Source organism: Lepidochelys kempii, unplaced genomic scaffold (assembly GCF_965140265.1).
Source record: "Lepidochelys kempii isolate rLepKem1 unplaced genomic scaffold, rLepKem1.hap2 scaffold_61, whole genome shotgun sequence".
In the NCBI taxonomy this organism is placed as follows: domain Eukaryota; kingdom Metazoa; phylum Chordata; order Testudines; family Cheloniidae; genus Lepidochelys; species Lepidochelys kempii.
In genome coordinates, this window is record NW_027333641.1 from 163853 (window position 1) to 186487 (window position 22635).

A 22635-nucleotide genomic window follows, 5' to 3' on the forward strand; every position below is an offset into this window, starting at 1 on the left:
CCCCATGGAACCCCCTGCTGGGAGCTCGCTCCCACAGCCAGTGCCCTGCCCTCCCCCATGGTGCCTCCTGGTGGAATCACCCCCCACAACTAGTGGCCTGCCCTCCCCCATGGCTCCCCTTGCTGGGGCAGGCTGGGGGAGTGAGCAGAGTGCTTCTCTCACTGTCCTTGCTCTGTATTCCCTTGTCCCCAGGTCACTCTGATGACATCTTTTATTCCATCTCCTCGGGAGATCCCCATGGTTATTTCTTCATTGACTCCAGCTTGGGACAGCTCCGCACCAACCTCCCTATCGACCATGAGGTCCAGGCGGTTCTGGTTCTGGACGTGCAGGCCCGGAGCGGCTCGCCGCCTGCCTACAGCAACACACAGGTGAAGATTTCTGTGTCAGACGTGAATGACAATGCACCAGCCTTCCTGGCCCCTTCTGACTCTATCCTGCTGCCAGAGGCCACAGAGGTGGGGGCCACTGTCTACACGTTGCAGGCAGAGGATCGTGACAGTGGTTCCAACGGGCAGGTGCATTTTGAGCTGGTGTCAGGTGGGGACGGCATCTTCAGCGTGGAGCGCTCCTCTGGGACAGTGCGTCTGGTGGGGGCATTGCAGTACGAAGCCAGTGCTGCCTATGGCCTAGCCATAGTGGCCCGGGACAGCGGTGTGCCCCAGCTCAGTGCCACTTTCACCCTGCTGGTGCACGTACAGGCAGAGCACGACCACGGGCCCATCTTTGACACACTCACCTACCGTGTGGAGGTGCGGGAGGGCACGCCTGTCTCCACTCGCTTCCTGCAGGTGCGGGCCCTGGGCCGGGATGCTGGTGCCACGCCCCTCACTTACCACCTGCGTGCCGATGGCGACGCCGCTAGCTTTGCCATCGTGCCCGAGAGCGGCTGGCTCTACGTCAAGAGTGCATTGGACCGGGAGACGCGGGACCTGTACATGCTGACAGTGCTAGCATCTGCAGGGGCAGGCAGCACCAGCAGCGAGGCCAGGAAGACGGGCACCAGCACAGTGCGGGTCAGCATCACTGACGAGAATGACAACAGCCCCCGGCTCAGCGAGGAGCGCTACTTCTTCACCATTCCCGAGAACCAGCCACCAGGCAGCAGGGTGGGCAGGGTGACAGCCAGTGACCGGGACACAGGGCAGAACAGCCGCCTCACCTACCGCCTCCTCCAGCATGACCCCAACTTCCTCATTCACATGCAGTCTGGTGAGAGACCGCATGGGCGAGAGAGAGCCCACCGAGATCCGAGTGGGCATGGAGGGGCCTGTGAAGCTCAGCAGGGGGTGACTGTGAGGGTAGAGCAGTGCTGGCCCCAACATGGCACTAGGGGGTGCTGTGCTTCAAGGAGGGAGGTGAGGGTAGCATCATGCTACCTAGTCTAACTCCTGGGTCTGAGAGATACCAGAGCCATCCCACAGCAGAGTGCTTTGTCTGGGATTGCCATCCCTCCCACAGAGCTCTCATGGCACGGGTGGTGCCAGCAGCCCTTCAGGCAAAGCCAGGCCCATCACTGAGCTACTGCAGCTGCAGATATGACTGGTGGGGTGGTCCCGCTTTCCACCCGCCCAGCCCAGAGCCCGGTGCTCAGGTCAGCAGGGCCCAGCCGGAACACAGGTGCTGAGATTTAAGGAAGCTTGTCAAGAGGGATATATAATGGGCCCAGGGGTCGTGAAAGGGCGTATGCACAAGGATGCGTTGTCGGGGGGGGGGATCACACCTCAGGAGGTGTGTCGGTGTCACCCTGTCTCACAGGAAGTTAGAGCTCACACCCCAGACGAGGGTCAGGGCATTAGGGGTCACACCCCATAGGTGGGTCGGTGTCACCGTCTCACAGGAGGTGGGTCGGTGTCACCCCGTCTCATGGGAGGTTAGAGGTCACACCCCAGAGGAGGGCCTGATGCAGCTGGCGTGGCTCTCTTGTCATCAGCGTTAGCTCTCCTGCCCTGACCTAGCATCTGCCTCGCATCGTGGTCCTTGATGGCTGGCACAAGGGGCCATGGCTAAGTGGGGTGCAATAGGGGACCCTTATGCAATTTCAGAGAGCAGCTCTAACCGTGTTCCACCAACCCCAGCTGGCTCCCTTCCCACTGCCCTTTCCCCATGGGCCCTTGTCCTGTCCCCACCATCCCACGGCCACCTCCCTCTCCATGGCCTGCTCCTTCGGGCAGGCTCTCTTCCCCCCCTCCTTCCTCCCAGCCCATTCCCAAGGACTGTGACTCCATCCCCCTAGTCCAGGGCTATCTCTCTGCCCACAGTCCATTCCCCTGGGCTCTGTCCTGCCTCGCATGCTGGGGCTCCTCTCTTCCCATGGTAGACAGTTCCCCATCTGGAGTTGTCTCCCTGCTGGGAGTCTCCCTTGGGAGCTGGCTCTCTGGGAGCTGAGCTGTGTCCTTGCTTCTCCCTGGTAGGAGAGCTCACTGCCAAGCGCAGCCTGGACCGGGAGCAGCAGTCAAGCTATCAGCTGCTGGTGATCGTGCAGGATGGGGGGACGCCACCACGCAGCGTCACGGGCACCGTCTATGTCACCGTGTTGGATGAGAATGACAATGTGCCAGCTTTCCTTCATGTGCTGGGCGGGCGGGAGCTCCTGGTGCAGGTGAGGGGGGCAGGCAGGCACTTCCACTGCAAGTTGTGAGGGTGGGAGCTTCATGTGCAAGTTGTGGGGTCCAGAGCCCTCAGTACAGATTGGGGGGCAGAGCTCCCAGTGCAGGTTGTGGGGGCCAAGAGCTCTTGATGGGGGAGTAGAGAGCCCCTGTGCAGGTTGGGTGTGGGGAGGAGGAGAGAGCCCCTGTGCAGATTGGGGTGGGGGGAGGAGACAGTGTGGGGAGGAGGAGGGAGCTAATTCCTTAAGTACTCTAAAGGCATGTCTTCACCAGCAAAGGCACTTTAACGAGGCTGTTTAGTCACAGCACTGGACTGGGAGCAGCCTGGACCGGGAGCTATAAAAAAACCACCCCCAGAAGGGGAGTAGCTACCTGCCACTGTCTACACTGCCACTTTACAGCGCTGAATCTTGCAGCGCTCAGGGGGGTGTTTTTTCACACCCCTGAGCGAGACAGTTGCAGCATTGTAAAGAGGCAGTGTAGACAAGGCCTAAGATAAATTTGATCAGGCCTTGATTACTTTGAATAATTCTAACTTATCTACATATACTGTCACCTGTTCTTTCCATATTTTGACTTGTGTTCCTTCCCCCTTGTTAATATTGATTGTGTTGAGTATCTGGTCACAATTAATGTCTTTAATGCCTATTTCACTTCAGTCTTCACTAAACACCTCAGCTTTCTTGATGTCATCAGTTATTAGCTCTCCTTCCCCACTGAACAGAAGACCTATACTTACCTTTGTCTTTTTCTTGCTCCTGATGCGTTTAAAGACACTCTTCTTGCTGCCTTTTGATATCCTTTGTTAGGTGTTACTCATTTTGTGCCTTAGATTTTCTGATTTTGTCCCTACCTGCTTGTGCTACTCTTTTGTACTCCTCCTTAGCAATTAGTCCATGTTTCTACTTTTTGTAGGATTTCTTTTTGATTTTCAGATAATTAAAGAGCTCCTACCAATTCTCTAAGTTTGTTAAAATCTGCTGCTCTCACTCCTTCCTTTCTTTAGAATCATGAAATCTATCATGATGATGAAGTTCACTGCAGCAGTTGTTGGCAGACTGTGGCTTCTTCTGCTGTCTTTTCCCTGAAGTCTTTTATTTTTAAGAACCCCAGAAAGCGGTATTGGGTGTAATAGTCCATCCTCTCATCATTTTGTCCACCAATAGCCCTAATTTCTGACACAACAAGTTTTGATTCATTGATTTCCAGTCCTCTGCTCCTCCTATATATCAGTCATAATCTTGACACAAACCTTGAGTGGTATCAGTGACACCCTTTCTGTACGGACATATTCAGGCTTTCTGTCTCTTTTCCCATCAACATTTGTTGTTATAGGTTATTGTGGCACTTTATAAAGTTTCACTCAGTCTTTACTAAGTTGAACTCACAATTAAGGTACATTTGTAGGCCTGGTTATCACTACCGGGCCTTGCTTAGGAAGACAGTTGGTTCTGAGGTTTGTGCTGTAGGGTGGGGATTACGGGGGCCTGTGCTGGGAGGAGTGTGGAGTGTTGTGAGGTCTGTGCTGGAGGGATGTGGGGGTCTGTGCCGGGAGGATTATGGGATCTGTGTGCTGGAGGATCTGTGGGGGTGTGTAGTGGAATGAGGAATATAGGATCTATGCTGGTGAGGGGGATATCTGTGCTTGGACGGTCTTGAGCAGCGATGCTGAAACAATTTGTATAGTTCAGGTGCTGAGAGCCATTGAACCATAGAATCATAGAATCATAGAATATCAGGGTTGGAAGGGACCCCAGAAGGTCATCTAGTCCAACCCCCTGCTCAAAGCAGGACCAATTCCCAATTAAATCATCCCAGCCAGGGCTTTGTCAAGCCTGACCTTAAAAACCTCTAAGGAAGGAGATTCTACCACCTCCGTAAGTAACGCATTCCAGTGTTTCACCACCCTCTTAGTGAAAAAGTTTTTCCTAATATCCAACCTAAACCTCCCCCACTGCAACTTGAGACCATTACTCCTCGTTCTGTCATCTGCTACCATTGAGAACAGTCTAGAGCCATCCTCTTTGGAACCCCCTTTCAGGTAGTTGAAAGCAGCTATCAAATCCCCCCTCATTCTTCTCTTCTGCAGGCTAAACAATCTCAGCTCCCTCAGCCTCTCCTCATAACTCATGTGTTCCAGTCCCCTAATCATTTTTGTTGCCCTTCGCTGGACTCTCTCCAATTTATCCACATCCTTCTTGAAGTGTGGGGCCCAAAACTGGACACAGTACTCCAGATGAGGCCTCACCAATGTCGAATAGAGGGGAACGATCACTTCCCTCGATCTGCTCGCTATGCCCCTACTTATACATCCCAAAATGCCATTGGCCTTCTTGGCAACAAGGGCACACTGCTGACTCATATCCAGCTTCTCGTCCACTGTCACCCCTAGGTCCTTTTCCGCAGAACTGCTGCCGAGCCATTCGGTCCCCAGTCTGTAACTGTGCATTGGGTTCTTCCGTCCTAAGTGCAGGACCCTGCACTTATCCTTATTGAACCTCATCAGATTTCTTTTGGCCCAATCCTCCAATTTGTCTAGGTCTTTCTGTATCCTGTCCCTCCCCTCCAGCGTATCTACCACTCCTCCCAGTTTAGTATCATCCGCAAATTTGCTGAGAGTGCAATCCACACCATCCTCCAGATCATTTATGAAGATATTGAACAAAACCGGCCCCAGGACCGACCCTTGGGGTACTCCACTTGATACCGGCTGCCAACTAGATATGGAGCCAAACTGTACGCAAACTGTAAACCCTGCATATGATGGAAGCCCCTTAAAGCCAGGGGGTGCTGCCACATCCCTAGTTCCAGCATTAGTGGGGCTGTGTGGTGGAATGGGGGGCATGGGGTCTGCTGTGGAGGTGGCTGTGCTGGGAGGATTATGGGTTCTGTGATGCGGGACCTGGGTGCTGGCTGTTATACTATCTCCAGCTCCCCTCTCTGTGTGACAGGTGCTGGAGGAGAAGCCCTCAGGGCTGCTGGTCACCTCCCTTCAGGCCAAGGACCCAGACGAGGCTGAGAATGGGACCATCTTCTACTCACTAACAGGTAATGGGGGAAAGGGGGAAAGCGGTATGGCACCATCACCTCCAGTCATTTGCCTAGGACTATGGTCCTGACCTCCCCACAAACACACACGCACACTCCCAGCATTCCCCAAGCCTGCTCCACACCATGTCTAACCTGCTCTGACCCATGCAGCAGCATCTCCCCTTCTCTCCACAGGGGCTTGGGCCGAGCGCTTCACGCTGCATACGGCCACGGGGGAGCTGCGTACAGCCACCGTGCTGCGCCGAACCGACCGGGCCGAGTACATCTTCACTGTGACGGCCAGTGACCGAGGCACAGTGCCCTGCAGCACAGCAGCCACTGTCCGCATCCAGGTACCTGGGCCCCCCAAACCTGCCCCCCCCAGGGCTGTCATCCACCTCCACGTACATGGGCCCCCCCAAACCTGCCCCTCCTGGGCTGTCATCCACATCCTGGTACTTGAGGCCCACAGACCCACCACCCCCACGACCGTCATCCACATCCAGGTACATGGGACCCCCAACCCTGCCCCCCAGGGCCGTCATCCACATCCAGGTACATGGGGGGGAGGGCCCTAACCCCTGCCTCCTTCCCCATGCCCACCATCTGCATCCAGGTTCCTGAGCCCTCCAAGTCCCACCCCCCGACCCCACAGCCATCATCTGAATCCTGGTACAGGGACCTGTCACACCCTGGGGTACAAATCCAGACCAATGGGAACTATGTCACCACCTGCCCTGTAACCCTGGGTACCTCACAAAGCTTTGGTGTTGTAGCTCCCACATAAGTAGCCTAGCAGCATGCAGGTCACACCCTGATGAGTGTCTGTGTGCTAGACAGCCCTGGTTCAGCAGCTCTGAGCCCAGGAGCCTGTCTACAGTCCTGCAGCCTCATGCTAACTTCCACCAGCCTGGGTTACAACCAACAAGGTGACCCCAACACACTCCCAGCCCTGAATTTCCCCAAAGATGCGTGCTCTGCAATGTCCAGCCCGCTCCTGGACAGTTGAGAGACATATATGGTTGGTTTGTTCCTCTACAAACACAGAACACATTGCAACTTATTAACTTGACTGAGTGTAAATACACCCTGCCCTTTAAACTCAGCACTGAGTTGGGTTATGGTAAAAATGAAATAAATGTATTAACAAAATACACATAGGACTAAATGAGTTCAAGTATAAGGAATGAAGATAGAAAGAATTACAAGTAAAACCAAAACAAAATACGCTTCTAAAAATCTCAAATTTAATCTAGAAAGGTACAATCTTTGCCGAAGCAGATTTGTCCTCTGTATTCAGTTCCCAGAGATTTCAGGCCCACCTTGGATGAAGGACCGATCTTTCTCAGCTCGTGAGAACTCTTCTTCCTTGTGTCTGTCTTGTGATGGGTGCCTAAAATGGCTTTCTGTCCTTGTTTATATCTCCCAAAGTTTAATGACCTTTCTTCAGGAGGCAGGAAGTCCTTCTGTGTGTTCAGCTTGCTGCGTCCACGAGCAAGCTGACCTCATGCTGTTCCTCCCTTCTGGTGGGCTTCCTTTCCCCTGTCAGTGAACATAGCTTTCCTTGTTTTGATTCTACCATGGTTAGGCCATGTCTATACTACAAAGTTATGCTGACTCAAGTTACATTGGCATATAGCCGCTGCGATTAGTACATCGCTTTCCGCGTGCGTGCTTGGCTTCTTGTGTTGGCAGAGCGCGTATTATTGCAGAGTGTGATGCACCATTGGTAGGTATCCCACTGTGCAACTTGCCACCGTCCAACACATTGTCTTTTGGGAAGTTTGGCAATGCATGATGGGTCAAAATGAGTTGTGCGGGGTGAGCGGGAGCATGGGTTCAACTTCCCATTTTGCAACTGTCACAGAGTGTGGGGGAGTCAGGGCCCTGCACCCCCCACTTCCTGTGATTCACTGTGACTCTCAGCCAGTAACACAGAAGGTTTATTAGACCAGTGGTTCTCAAAGCCGGTCCGCTGCTTGTTCAGGGAAAACCCTTGGTGGGTCGGACTGGTTTGTTTACCTGCTGCATTCGCAGGTTCGGCCGATCGCGGGTCCCACTGGCCGCAGTTCGCCGTTCTAGGCCAATGGGGGCTGCGGGAAGGGCGGACAGCACGTCCCTTGGCCCGCGCAGCAGGTAAACAAACCAGTCCTGCTCGGCAGGGGCTTTCCCTGAACAAGCGGCGGACTGGCTTTGAGAGCCACTGAATTAGATGACAGGAACATAGTCTAAAACAGAGCTTGTAGGCACAGAGAATAGGACCCTTCAGTCAGGTCCGTCTTGGGGGGCAGGGAGCCCAGAGCCCCATCTGGGCCTCCCTCCATTTCCCCAGTCAGCTCCAAACTGAAACCCCCTCCAGCTGTCTCGCCCAGCCTCCCCCCGGCTCTTCCTCCAGCCTTTGTCCAGTTTCCCAGGCAAAGGTGTCACCTGGCCCCAACCCCCATCCTGGGCTCAGGTTACATGCTCAGGTATCATCCTTCAAGTGAAGTCACACCCTGATATCCCATCCCCAATGCAGACAGTCCCAGTAAAACTCCCACCCAACATTCCCAGGTCAATCCTCCCCACTCCCTACTCCATCACAGCAACTGACTTCATCCAGTAACGTTATCTGTATACCACAATTTTTGCACCTTTTTTCAAAATCCCACAAACCTGTATAGCCCTCCTCGCTCACTGTCTGTCATCTCTGACAGAAGCATGGAGCCTGCACAGCTCTGCACTATTGTCATGAGCATTGCAAGACAGTGCGCATGATTCTAGAGTATTTGCAGAGCTGCAAGAAGAACTGAATGAGTGGGGAGGGAACATGACGATGCCTTGGAGGACAGATTGCTGTGGGACATAGCAAGAACAAATTCCAGATCGTTGTTGGTGCTCACGGCGCAGCTGCAGATGGTGGAATACCATTTCTGGGCCTGAGAAACAAGCATGACGGATGGGATCACATCGTAATGCAGGTTTGGGATGATAAGCAGTGGCTGCAGAACTTCCGGATGCTCAAGGCCACATTCCTGGATCTGTGTACTGAGCTTGTCCCAGCCCTCCAATCCTTGACCTCCACCACCTCAACTTCTTCATTCGCAAACTCAAATTTTACAATGTCACGTTGGCAGCAATAATTCCATCTTTAGAAAAGGGCATGTGATTCATATCTCTCGATATGAAGGATACTTACTTTCACATTGATATTCACCCTGCCCACAGATGATTTCTCAGATTTACTGTGGGGTCCAACTGTTTTCAATACAGAGTACTCCCCTTCAGGATAGCAACTGTTCCCAGAGTCTTTACCAAGGTATTTTCAGTGGTGACAGCTCACGTCAGACATCATGGCTTCCTTGTCTTTCCGTACCTCAATGACTGTCTTCTTGCCACCAAATCTCGCCGTGTCAACCTCTATGGTGCTTCACCTCCTCTCTCAACTGGGAGTCAGAATCAACGTTTCAAAATCCTTTCTTACTCCCATGATATCTTTGGACTTTGTTGGAGCAACCTTGAATTCTATCACCACTAGCTGTGGAACCTGTCTATGGGCAGGTACACTCATGAACGAAATCAAAACTCACTTTGGATAACAGTCAAAACATGTCTGTCCCGGTCAGCCACATGGCCTTGTGCACTTACATCACTGCATTTGCAAGATTCTACCTTCGTTGCCTTCAAGCATGGCTACAGTCGGTATACACCTCAAGCCATCACTCCATGAACCTTACACTAACAATTCCAACCAAGGTACTGCCCTCCCTCCTTTGGTGGACCCATCCTCATCATGTATCCATGGGGTCCCCTTTGTCCCCTCTTCTCCAGACAAAACCATAATTATGGAAGCATCCCTATGGGGCTCCCACATGGACAATCACACAGGAGTATGCACTTGTCTAGAGTCCAGAATGTACATCAGTAACCTGGAAGTACAGGCAGTAAGGCAGGTGTGCAAATTATTTCTTCCACTCATTTGCTCTCACCATGTCCTGATACTGTCAGACAACACTAGGACTGTTTTCTACATCAACAAGTAGGGGGAGTGAGATCCACCTGCCTGTGTGCAGAAACAGTCAGTCTCTGGAACTGGGCTATCAGCAGTCAGATCACCCTATCCACAGCCTCAGCAGACACTACATAGAATCATAGAATATCAGGGTTGGAAGGGACCTCAGGAGGTCATCTAGTCCAACCCCCTGCTCAAAGCCAGACCAATCCCCGATTTTAGCCCCTGATCCCTAAATGGCCCCCTCAAGGATTGAACTCACAACCCTGGGTTTAGCAGGCCAATGCTCAAACCACTGAGCTATCCCTCCCCCCAATGATCACAATGATCACGATGATCACGAGTGGGAACTTCATGTCATGGTGCTGCTTGACATTTTCACTCTATGGGGAACCCCAGCCAGAGATCTATTTACCTCCCACCACATATTGCTCCAGAGGCGCCCAAGACTACTGCTCCCAAGAGCGATGCACTCCAGCTTACTTGGTCAGACCAGTTCCGCTATGTCTTCGCTCCACTGCTGCTCCTGCTACGAGTGCTACATAAGATCTGACAGGACAGGGTGAAGGTCATCCTGATTGCCCCTTTCTGGTCCCCCAACCTCCTATGCATGTTATCTCGCCCACCGATTTCCCTCCCGACATTCCCTGATCTCCTGGCACAGTGCAATGGCAAGATCAAATCCCCCCGTCAATGACTGCTCCACCTCAGGGTGTGGTAGTTGGATGGGCATAATCCCTAGAATGTGCCTGCTCCTCAGCACTTCGAGACATCTCTCCAATAGCAGAAAGAATCATAGAATGATAGAAGATCAGGGTTGGAAGGGACCTCAGGAGGTCATCTAGTCCCACCCCCTGCTCAAAAGCAGGACCAATCCCCAATTAAATCAAAGGACTCTCTTAGAAAATGTTACCTAGCTAAATGGACGTGCTTCTCATCCTGGACCCAGCAAAGAAACGTTCTGCCACAAACTGCAGCTCTTCCCCTCATCTTGGACTATATCCTATCTTTGAAGACCTCACGTCTATCCCTCAGCTCCCTACAAGTCCACTAAGAGGCAACTGGTACATACCATCTACCTGCTGAAGGCTACTCCATTTTCACACACCTTCGAACCATAGATTCTGAAAAGACTTGATAAGAACTTTCCCACCCCCTCAGAGGATTGCGCCCCAATGGGACCTGAATCTCATTCTTTCAGTATGAATGAGGGTCCCCCTTTGAGCCATTTAGCTACTTGCTCCATGTCCCTCTGTCCAGTGAAGGTTGCCTTTCTTGAAGCTATCATGTCAGTGAGAAGGGCTGTCAAACTAGGAGCAGACCCTCCATACACTGTATTCCATAAAGATAAAGTTTTGTTGCACCTACACCCCAAAGTTATCCCTAAAGTAGTTTTGGATTTCACTTTAATCAATCCATTCACTTACCTGTGTTCTTTTTGAAACTGCACATGTCTGCAGAGAACATAGGCTCCACTCCTCCGGTGTTTGATGAGCCTTGGCCTTTTACCTGCAGAGAACAAAGGCAATCAGGAAGTCCTGAAGTTTGTTTGTTACTATAGCAGAAACAGGCAGAGGACTTGCCATCTCCACCCAGAGAATTTCCAAATGGATATCGGGGCTGCATTCTCTTCTGCTATCAGCTCTCAAACCTCCCACCCCACACAGAGTAAGAGCTCATTCCACCAGAGCTCAAGCAGTGACCATAGCATCTCCTCAGGACATATCCCTCCTGGTCATCTGTAAAGCAGCCACATGGAGTTCCACTGACAAGTTTCCAAGGCATTATGCCCTGGTGCAGGACTCTGCTGCTGATGCCTCCTTTGGTACTGTGGTTCTCTGCTCAACCCTATCATCTTCATCCTCGCACCCTCCCTCTACTTAGGTACCGCTTGTGAGTCACACACAGTGGAGTACACTAGGGACCATCACTCAAAGAAGAAAAGGAGGCTACTTACCTGTAACGAGAGGTTCTTTGAGATGTGTGGTCCCTAGCTGTATTCGAGTCCTGCCCTCCTTCCCCTGTGCTTCAGATCTTCTTGATGCATGGTGGAGAAGGAACTGAAAAGGCAGTTGATTCGCCCCTCCCTTTATCCCCTCAGTCAGAGGCAAGGGCAAGCCAGGACACATGGGCAGACGAACGGACATTACTTTCAAATTGTCCAACTCTGGGCTCATTGTGTGCATGCGTAACCCACAGTGGACTACAGCTAGGAACCACACATCTCGAAGAACCTCCAGTTACAGGTAAGAAACCTGCTCTTTGCACGGAGAAATGAAGGTTAAAGCATAGTCCAAGGGCTTATCTACACTTGAAATGCTGCAGTGGCACAGTTAATAGGTTCCCAACCCACAGCTATGTGGGCTGGTGTGTCCCTGGGTGTGTGTGTGGGTGTGTGTGTTGTGACAGGGTCGGGCCAGATGGCTATAGGAGAGTAATAGAAGGCAGATATATTAGCCACAGGCTAAGTAGGTCCCTTTTCCCTGGGTAAGGGAACAGGGAAGGTTCCAGAACAATCAGGAACCTTCGGGAGACAATTAAGACAGGCTGATTAGAACACCTGCAGCCAATCAAGAAGCTGCTAGAATCAATTAAGGCAGGCTAATCAGGGCACCTGGGTTTTAAAAAGGAGCCCACTTCAGTTTGTGGTGTGCGTGTGAGGAGCTGGGAGCAAGAGGCACTAGGAGCTGAGAGTGAGAAAATCCTCCCAAACCCCCAATCCTCCCAAACCCTCCCAAATCCTCCCAACTTCTGGTCAGACACAGGAGGAGTCAACCTGGACTGTGGGTTCAGAAAAACGGCCAAGCTGAGGGCTGCTGTGAAGCTCCAAGGCGAGCAAATCCACCAATAAGCACAAGACCCACCAAAGTAGAGCAGGAACTTTGTCACAACTTGTGTCGGAAGTGGGATCTGGTGTCCACAGCGCAGCGGAAGAAGGAGGGTGTTTGGAAGGAAGAAAAAAAAAAAAGGGGGAAGAGGGTCTATTTTTATTTTTCTCACCACGATGGAGGAGGTAGTGCGGGCACTGATACAAGCCACGGCTGCCCAGCAGGAGACTACTCGTGTCCAGGCAGCCGCACAGCAGGAGGCACTGCGGCTGCAGCAAGAGACTAATCGCCTGCTGATGGACCAGGCTGCTCAAGACTGAGCTATGTTGCGGGAATTGGTAAACCACATAAAGGCCCTTACAGAGCTGAACCGCGGCCATGATGGTACGCAGATCATGCAGGCCAGCAATTGGCTGCAGAAAATGACGCAGGAGGATGATGTAGAGGCATACCTCCTGGCCTTTGAGAGGACAGCCCTGTGGGAGGCTTGGTCCCGAGAACAGTGGTCTGGCATCCTCGCTCCATTCCTGTGTGTGGAGGCCCAGAAGGCCTACTATGATTTGCCTGAAGAGGCTGCGGCAGACTACCCCCAGCTGAAAGCAGAGATCCTGGCCAGATCTGGGGTAACGACCGCAGTGCGGGCCCAGTGATATCATGAGTGGAGGTACCAGGAAAACAAAACCCCGTGGTCCCAATTGTATGACCTCATCCATCTCGCACAAAAGTGGTTACAAACTGAGTCCCAGAGTCCGGAGGAGATACTAGAGGTTCTGGTCATCGACCGGTACTTGAGAGGACTACCGCCAGACCTTCGTGCCTGGATAAGCCAGAACAAACCCTGCACCTACGACGAGGTTCTCGCGCTGGTAGAAAGGCAAAGGACGGCGAGGGAGCTGACCCGACCAGTTAAGGAAGAAGCACCCCGGGTTAAACTAGCAGCACCAAGCCCTAGAGCTTGGGTGACTGGGTCACCAGGAGAGCCCAGGTGGAAAAAGAGAGGGGCTGAAGGCCCACCAGAAGCCACAAAGAGTCGGAGCACTGAGGGTGAAGAGGATCGTGATGTTAGATTACCCATACCAAGAAACTGGGGAATGCCTAGGGCTCCATACAGATGTTACACCTGCAGGGAGTGGGGACACATAGCTGCACAGTGTCCCAATGCCGAGGAGTCTATTCAGTGTAACCTGGGGAACTGGGTAGACCCATGCTCCCTAATCCACCTTGTGGGGGTCTCATTAACCCCACATATGTACACTAGACCAGTGAAGCTAAATGGGGTAGAGACCACAGCACTGGTTGATTCGGGGAGTGCTATCACGCTTGTCTTGGAGAAGCTCGAAGCTCATGAAGCGTAGTCAGCAGCCGTGGGCTAAGAGTAGGGGGATAACATGCGTCCATGGGACAGTTGGTTATTACCCCACCATCCCAGTAAAAATCGAGATTCAGGGGAACACTACTGAGGTAGCAGCAGGTGTAGTCCCTAAACTCCCATACCCAGTGCTCATTGGGAGGGACTTCCCAGCGTTTGGAGACTTACTCCTGGTAGGGGAATTGGAGAAAGGGAGAAGCCCTGAAAGTAGTGAGACATCCACAGTAGACTGTCAACCCCCAACCTTCTCTGAAATATCCCCGGATTTGTTTTCCACTCCCAGACAGTGTAGAAAGATGAAAACGGAAAGAAGGGCAGCTAAGGCCTTGGGAACCCGAATACTGTCCCAAAGCCAGAGGGTCGCTTTCGTAGGTAGGCAGACCCGAGCAGCTGAAAAGGAGGCCACCCAGGAGGGAGAAGCACCCGAGTCTGACCCACACCCTAACGCCTCTGAACCAGTAGAGGCAACAGAGACTGGCCCCCTAGATCTCAGGCAGATTAGCTTTGGGAGAGGAAATTTTGGACAGGACCAGGCTGAAGACCTAAGGTACAGCAACATTAGGAAGGAGGTGACCGAAATAGATGGGGTCCCCATGGAAGGGAAAACCCAGGCACCAGGACCTTACTTCATAATGAAGAAGAATCTCTTATACCGGGTTGCACCAGTACAGGGGCAGAAGGTACAGCAGATCCTAGTACCTCAAAAACACCAGAATACTGTATTAAGTCTGGCCTACAGTCATCTTTTTGGGGGGCATTTGGGGGTAGAGAAGACCCTGGCATGGGTCCTGCAACGATTCTTCTGGCCCGGAGTACATGAAGAAGTGCAGAGGTACTGTGCATCCTGCCCGGAGTGTCAGCTGCACAGTCCCCGTTCCCACTTGAGGGCACCTTTAGTACCCCTTCTCATCATAGAGGTCCCCTTCGAGCGAATAGCCATGGATCTAGTGGGACCCTGGGAGAAGACAGCCCAGGGTTACCAATATATACTTGTTGTTCTGGATTATGCTACTCGCTATCCAGAAGCCGTCCTCCTGCGGAACACGGCCTCTAAAACGATAGCTAAAGAGTTGGTGGGGATCTTTGCCCTAGTGAGGCTACCAAAGGAGATATTAACAGACCAAGGTATCCCATTTATGTCAAAGCTAATGAAGGACCTCTATTCAATGCTACATATACCTATCCTGACAACTTCAGTCTATCATCCGCAGACCGATGGGCTGGTAGAAAGGTTTAACCGAACCCTCAAGGCAATGATAAGGAAAGTGGTAAGTCGAGACGGGAAGGATTGGGACACCCTACTACCTTATCTTATGTTTGCAATCCGGGAGGTACGTCAGGCCTCAGCTGGGTTTTCCCCCTTTGAATATTATACGGACGCCACCCCCATGGCATACTAGATATTGCAAAAGAAATCTGGGAAGAGGAACCCAATGAGGGGAGAAATATAATTGACCATGTGTTGCAGATGCGAGAATGGATAGCCCGGGTCACCCCTATTGTACGGGAACATTTGGAAAAGGCGCAGGAGGCCCAGCGAACCCATTACAATCACCAGGCAAAAGTCCAACAGTTCCAACCAGGGATCGGGTGATGGTATTGGTACCCAAGGCAGAAAGCCAGCTTTTGGCCCAATGGCAGGGGCCCTATGAGTTTGTTGAACCCATGGGAGAAGTAACCTACAAGGTGCGGCAGCCAGGACACTGGAAACAAGAACAAATTTATCACATTAACCTCTTAAAGCCTTGGCACCAACGAGAGGTGTGTGTAGTGGCCCAAGAGACCCCGATCCAGGGAAATAATATGCATGAGCAGATCAGGATATCCACTGATCTGACACCAAACCAGAAGAAGGAGGTAACTGAGATGAAGAACCGATACCAGGACGTGTTTTCAACCAAACCAGGCCGGACCACCGAAGCATATCACCACATTTTCACAGACCCTGGGGCAAAGGTAACTTTAAGGCCCTATCAGGTCCCAGCAGCAAAAAGGGAGGAGATCAAGGCAGAGGTAAAAAGGATGTTGGAGCTGGGAGTCATCGAAGAGTCCCACCGTCAGTGGTCAAGCCCGATTGTGTTGGTGCCCAAACCTGATGGCACCACTAGGTTTTGTAATGACTTTCGCTGGCTGAATGAGATATCCAAATTCGATGCATATCCCATACCCAGTATCGATGAGTTAGTTGACCGCCTGGGCAATGCCCGATTTTTGACCACCCTTGATTTAACAAAGGGATACTGGCAGATTCCCCTTGCCAAAGATGCGAAAGAAAAGATGGCATTCTCTACCCCAGAGGGTCTGTTTCAATATACTATTCTTCCTTTTGGACTGCATCTTTTGTGTAGAAAGAATAGTAAATATGGCAGACGACAAGCATGGCTTAACAGTGAAATCCTTGCTGATCTTAAATACAAAAAAGAAGCTTACAAGAAGTGGAAGATTGGACGAATGACCGGGAATGAGTATAAAAATATTGCTCGGGCATGCAGGAGTGAAATCAAGAAGGCCAAATGACACCTGGAGGTGCAGCTAGCAAGAGATGTTAAGAGTAACAAGAAGAGTTTCTTCAGGTATGTTAGCAACAAGAAGAAAGTCAAGGAAAGTGTGGGCCCCTTACTGAATGAGAGAGGCAACCTAGAGACAGAGGATGTGGAAAAAGCTAATGTACTCAATGCTTTTTTTGCCTCTGTCTTCACGAACAAGGTCAGCTCCCAGACTACTGCATTGGGCAGCACAGCATGCGGAGGAGGTGACCAGCCCTCTGTGGAGAAAGAAGTGGTTCAGGACTATTTAGAAAAGCTGGATGTGCACAAGTCCATGGGGCCGGAAGCGTTGCATCCGAGAGTGCTAAAGGAGTTGGCGGATGTGATTGCAGAGCTATTGGCCATTATCTTTGAAAACTCATGGCAATCGGGGGAGGTCCTGGACGACTGGAAAAAGGCTAATGTAATGCCCATCTTTAAAAAATGGAAGAAGGAGGATCCTGGGAACTACAGGCCAGTCAGCCTCACCTCAGTCCCTGGAAAAATCATGGAGCAGGTCCTCAAAGAATCAATCCTGAAGCACTTGCATGAGAGGAAAGTGATCAGGAACAGTCAGCATGGATTCACCAAGGGCAAGTCACTAATCTAATTGCCTTCTATGATGAGATAACTGGCTCTGTGGATGAAGGGAAAGCAGTGGACATGTTGTTCCTTGACTTTAGCAAAGCTTTTGACATGGTGTCCCACAGTATTCTTGCCAGCAAGTTAAAGAAGTATGGGCTGGATGAATGGACTATAAGGTGGATAGAAAGCTGGCTAGATTGTCGGGCTCAACGGGTTGTGATCAATGGCTCCATGTCTAGTTGGCAGCCGGTATCAAGTGGAGTGCCCCAAGGGTCGGTCCTTGGGCTGGTTTTGTTCAATATCTTCATAAATGATCTGGAGGATGGTGTGGATTGCACCCTCAACAAGTTTGCAGATGACACTAAACTAGGAGGAGAGGTAGATACGCTGGAGGGTAGGGATAGGATACAGAGGGACCTAGACAAATTGGAGGAATGGCCAAAAGAAATCTGATGAGGTTCAACAAGGACAAGTGCAGAGTCCTGCACTTAGGACGGAAGAATCTCATACAGCGCTACAGACTAGGGACCGAATGGCTAGGCAGCAGTTCTGCAGAAAAGGACCTAGGGGTTACAGTGGACGAGAAGCTGGATATGAGTCAACAGTGTGCCCTTGTTGCCAAGAAGGCCAATGGCATTTTGAAATGTATAAGTAGGGGCATTGCCAGCAGATCGAGGGATGTGATCGTTCCCCTCTATTCGACACTGGTAAGGCCTCATCTGGAGTACTGTGTCCAGTTTTGGGCCCCACACTACAAGAAGGATGTGTAAAAATTGGAAAACGTCCAGCGGAGGGCAACAAAAATGATTAGGGGACTGGAACATATGACTTATGAGGAGAGGCTGAGGGAACTGGGGATGTTTAGTCTACGGAAGAGAAGAATGAGGGGGGATTTGATAGCTGCTTTCAACTACCTGAAAGGGGGTTCCAAAGAGGATGGATCTAGACTGTTCTCAGTGGTAGCAGATGACAGAACAAGGAGTAATGGTCTCAAGTTGCAGTGGGGGAGGTTTAGGTTGGATATTAGGAAAAACTTTTTCACTAGGAGGGTGGTGAAACACTGGAATGCATTACCTAGGGAGGTGGTGGAATCTCCTTCCTTAGAAGTTTTTAAGGTCAGGCTTGACAAAGCCCTGGCTGGGATGATTTAATTGGGGATTGGTCCTGCTTTGAGCAGGGGGTTGGACTAGATGACCTCCTGAGGTCCCTTCCAACCCTGATATTCTATGATTCTATGATTCTGTGGGGCACCTGCCACCTTCCAGCGTCTTATGGACAAGCTCCTACGGCCCCATACCAGTTATGCAGCAGCATACCTGGATGATGTGATTATTCACACCCCCAACTGGGAAACCCACTTAGGAAAGGTGGAAACAGTTCTGGACATGCTAAGACAGGCTGGCCTCACAGCCAACCCAGCCAAGTGTGCCATAGGGCTAGCCGAGGCTAAATACCTTGGCTACATTGTCAGAAGGGGCATGGTCAAGCCCCAACTAAACAAACTAGAGGCTATCCAAAATTGGCCCTGGCCGAATTGGAAAAAGCAAGTCCGGGCATTCCTGGGTGTGGTTGGGTACTACCGACGATTTATTCCCCATTTTGCTACCAGAGCGAGTCCCCTGACAGACCTGATAAAACCCCGGGGTCCAGACATGATGAAGTGGACAGATGCCGCAGAGAAAGCATTCATGGATCTACAGACAGCCCTCTGCAGTAACCCCGTGCTTATAGCCCCAGACTTCAACAAAAAATTCATTTTACAAAGAGATGCATCTGAAGTAGGATTGGGAGCTGTCCTATCGCAGATGGTCGGAGACGAAGAACACCCAATCCTCTACCTCAGCAAGAAACTCCTCCCAAGAGAACAGAAGTATGCCATGGTTGAAAGAGAGTGCCTTGCTGTGAAATGGGCCATGGACACACTATGTTATTACCTTCTGGGGATGACAGTTTACCCTTGTGACCGACCATGCACCCCTTCAGTGGATGCAGTGAAATAAAGAGAAGAACGCAAGGGTGACCAGATGGTTCCTGTCCCTACAACCTTTCCAATTCACCATACAACACCAGGCTGGAAGCCACCATGGCAATACAGATGGCTTGTCACAAGTACACTGCCTGACGTCCCAAGTGGCCCAACCCCGTAGTGTTGAGCAGAGGGCGGGGATATGTGACAGGGTAGGGCCAGATGGCTATAGGAGAGTAATAGAAGGCAGATATATTAGCCACAGGCTAAGTAGGTCCCTTTTCCCTGAGTAAAGTAACAGGGAAGGTTCCAGAACAATCAGGAACCTTCTGGAGACAATTAAGACAGGCTGATTAGAACACCTGCAGCCAATCAAGAAGCTGCTGGAATCAATTAAGGCAGGCTAATCAGGGCAGCTGGGTTTTAAAAAGGAGCTCACTTCAGTTTGTGGTGTGCGTGTGAGGAGCTGGGAGCAAGAGGCACTAGGAGCTGAGAGAGAGAACGCGGACTGTTGGAGGACTGAGGTGTACAAGCATTATCAGACACCAGGAGGAAGGTCCTATGGTGAGGATAAAGAAGGTGTTGGGAGGAGGCCATGGGGAAGTAGCCCAGGGAGTTGTAGCTGTCACAGAGCTGTTCCAGAAGGCATTCTAGACAGCTGCATTCCACAGGGCCGTGGGCTGGAACCCGGAATAGAGGGCGGGCCCGGGTTCCCCCCAATCCTCCCAACTCCTGGTCAGACACAGGAGGAGTCAACCTGGACTGTGGGTTCAGAAAAACGGCCAAGCTGAGGGCTGCCGTGAAGCTCCAAGGCGAGCAAATCTGCCAGTAAGCTCAAGACCCACCAAGGTAGAGCAGGAACTTTGTCACAGTGTATTACTGCAATGTCATTTTCAAAACACAGAACACTTTTCAATAAAATATAGTGTAAGAAGACTACAAAAGTGCAGTTCTCGGTGGAGTTTGTAGCCCACTCAGAACAAAGACAATCTAGGTGGGATATTGCACAGCCCCCCCAAACCCTGCCACCCACAGCCACCATCCAAGTTCTGGTACACACACCCCCAACCCTCCACACCACTGCCATCATCTTTGTTCCAGTACACAGCCCCTAATCCCGCAGCCATCAACTGTGTTCCGGTTCACAGTCCCCCAACCCCCTACCCCCTCTGCTATGTAACCATTGTCCATGTTCCAGTTTACAGCCCCCTAACCTCCCACCTCCCTGCCACACAGCCATCATCCATCTTCCACTTCACAGTCCCCCAGCTTCCCACCTCCCTGCCACATGGCTATCATCCATGTTCTGGTTCACAGGGCCCTTTGTACCATCCTCCATGGCCATCATCTGCATTCCAGTTCAGAGCCTCCCAACCCAATGGGGCCATCATCCACGGTCTGTTTTGCAGCCCTTCTATCACATTCTAGGGTGCAGTCCAGACCAGTAAGGGGTTTTGTCACTACCAGCCCTGCTACCTTGGGTGCCTCACAATGCTTTGCTGTGGGAGCTCCCAAGCTGGACCCCTCACAAACAGCCTGCATGACACCCTGAGTATTTGTGTGTAGCTGCAACCTGTCAGCACACTCCAGTCACACTCTGGTTTCCACCAGCCTTGGTTACCATTTGCAGTGTGACCCCAACACACTCCCAATCATGCATTTTCCCAAAAGCATGTGTTCTGCACTGTCCAGCCTCCTCCTGGTTTGCTGCCCTTATAAGAGGTCAATATGCAACAGTTTGTTTTTTAACTGGAGTTCCCAAATGGTTTGATTTAAAGAATAAAATAAGCATTTTTAACTACAAAGAGAGATTTTAAGTGAGTACTAGTATAAGACATTAAAGTCAGAAATGGTTACAAGAGAAATAAAGATAAAAAGGTTTCTAGTAACTAAAATGTAACAAACTAGACTTGGTTCAAGGTAAAATCCTTACCACATGTTCCCAGCAACAGGGACGATCAAATTCTGAGGTCAGAACTCCTCACAAAATCCAAAGGCTGGTTCCTTTGTCTTCATGTGTGAGAGAGAGATAGGGTGAGAAAGAAAGAACAAACCTCAGGGTGGTTTTGCCCCTCGTTTTTATAGTCCTGTCACCCTTTGAAATGCATTTTCCTGAGGGTTACACCTGGATAAAGTTTCTTCCAGCTGTGAGGATGGAGACATGACTCCATGGTGAAAAACGTTTCATGTTGTTTTTTGCTAAGACGCAGATTGGTCTGTGTCATGGAGTCCCTGGGCGATGCTCTGGAACTGCTCCCTACGAAGCTAGTCAGGACTCTGGGGAAGTCTCCTTTCTGTGAGCAGACTGTTTTCAGGACACACAGCTCACACAGCTTCCACCTTCCTGGGTCTGGCCTCGGAGCATTCAGCATCCGCTCTGCCCCTCCGTGCACTTCTCCCAGCGAGTCCGCCCAAGGAGGGTCCTGGGGAAGCCAGAGGGTCTTGCACCCCAACTTCACAGTCAGACGTGACTCTCAGCCAGCCAGTAAAACAGAGGTTTATTAGATGACAGGAACATGGTCTAAAACAGAGCTTGTAGGTGCAGAGAACAGGACCCCTCAACTGGGTCCATTTTAGGGCACAGTGAGCCAGACAACCACGTCTGCACTTCACTCCATGTCCCCAGCCACCCCCAAACTGCCTCCCCCTCCAGCCCCTCCTCCTTTGGGCTTTGTCCCTTTCTGGGCCAGGAGGTCACCTGATTCATTTGTTCTCCAACCCTTTAGCTCTCACCTTGCAGGGGGGAAGGGCCCAGGCCATCAGTGGCCAGGAAACAGGGTGTTGGCCATTCTCTGTGTCCAGACCCCTGCACACCCCTGCCCTCTAGGGCTCTGCAACGATCATACACCCTTATCCCACCCCCTAGGTACTTAAGAACTGCCTAGGGAAAACTGAGGCACCCCCACACTATTCAGAGGAAACATTAAGAACAGTCCCGCTTCATCACATCTCTCCCCCATTTGAGACCGAACTGAGCAGGTCACTTTAGCCAGTGACCTGGGGAAGTTCGAACCCACCAATGTTCCCATGGATGCCCCAGCATCTCTCCCATTCCTTGGTGGGAGTTACACCAGTCCCTTGCAGTTTCACGCCCTCCCTTAGGTCGGGGGTGGTTGATAGCACTCGCATGCTGCATATGGGAAGGTTTATGCGGCCGGTGCGCTTTTGCCACCCCAAAACCCCTGGGGTCAAACTGGGATCGGGTCTTCTCCCAGCGCTCCAGTCTGGAGGGCTGCAATTCGGGCTCTCTTGGTTAAGGGCCCCCATCTTGACCTGGGCCACATACTGTTCACTTACAGAACTAATATGGAGACATTCCTTTCTCAACAACCTTGTCTCCCCAACAAGCTGGCCAAACACAGCCACTTGGTTATAGGACGGTATACCTTTCTTAACAGCTCTCACTCCATCTGAGACCTTCTCAAAGCTATCCACACTGGATCTTTCAACAGGAAAGTCAGTGGCTTCATTCACAACGGAAAATTTCTGGCTGTTAGGAACTGAAACTTTCTTGATTAAATCACTTTCACACCCTTCAGTTGCAGTAAATTGCTTGCAAAGACTACCATGAGGATTCCTTTCCCTAGGGGCTTTTCTATGCAACAATTCACCCTTCACAGAAATTCTGCTCTTACCCTCTTTACCTAGGGCTTGCTCTAGAGGAACACTTTCCTGAGCAACAACAGACTCTTTCTGGGTCTCACTTACATCCAGAATTACCTCTGGCCCATC

At 51.3% G+C, this 22635-nt stretch overlaps 1 protein-coding gene across 2 annotated transcripts in view; it reads left to right on the forward strand.

The window, feature by feature from the left end:
• Window positions 1-22635, forward strand: part of DCHS1 (dachsous cadherin-related 1) — a 120795-nt gene that overhangs the window by 46162 nt on the left and 51998 nt on the right. For both annotated transcript variants that reach the window (XM_073327118.1, XM_073327119.1), the window contains 4 exons: window positions 193-1212; window positions 2415-2602; window positions 5561-5657; window positions 5835-5992. In XM_073327118.1, coding sequence (XP_073183219.1) covers window positions 193-1212; window positions 2415-2602; window positions 5561-5657; window positions 5835-5992 — 1463 coding nt within the window. The remainder of the gene's footprint in view (window positions 1-192; window positions 1213-2414; window positions 2603-5560; window positions 5658-5834; window positions 5993-22635) is intronic.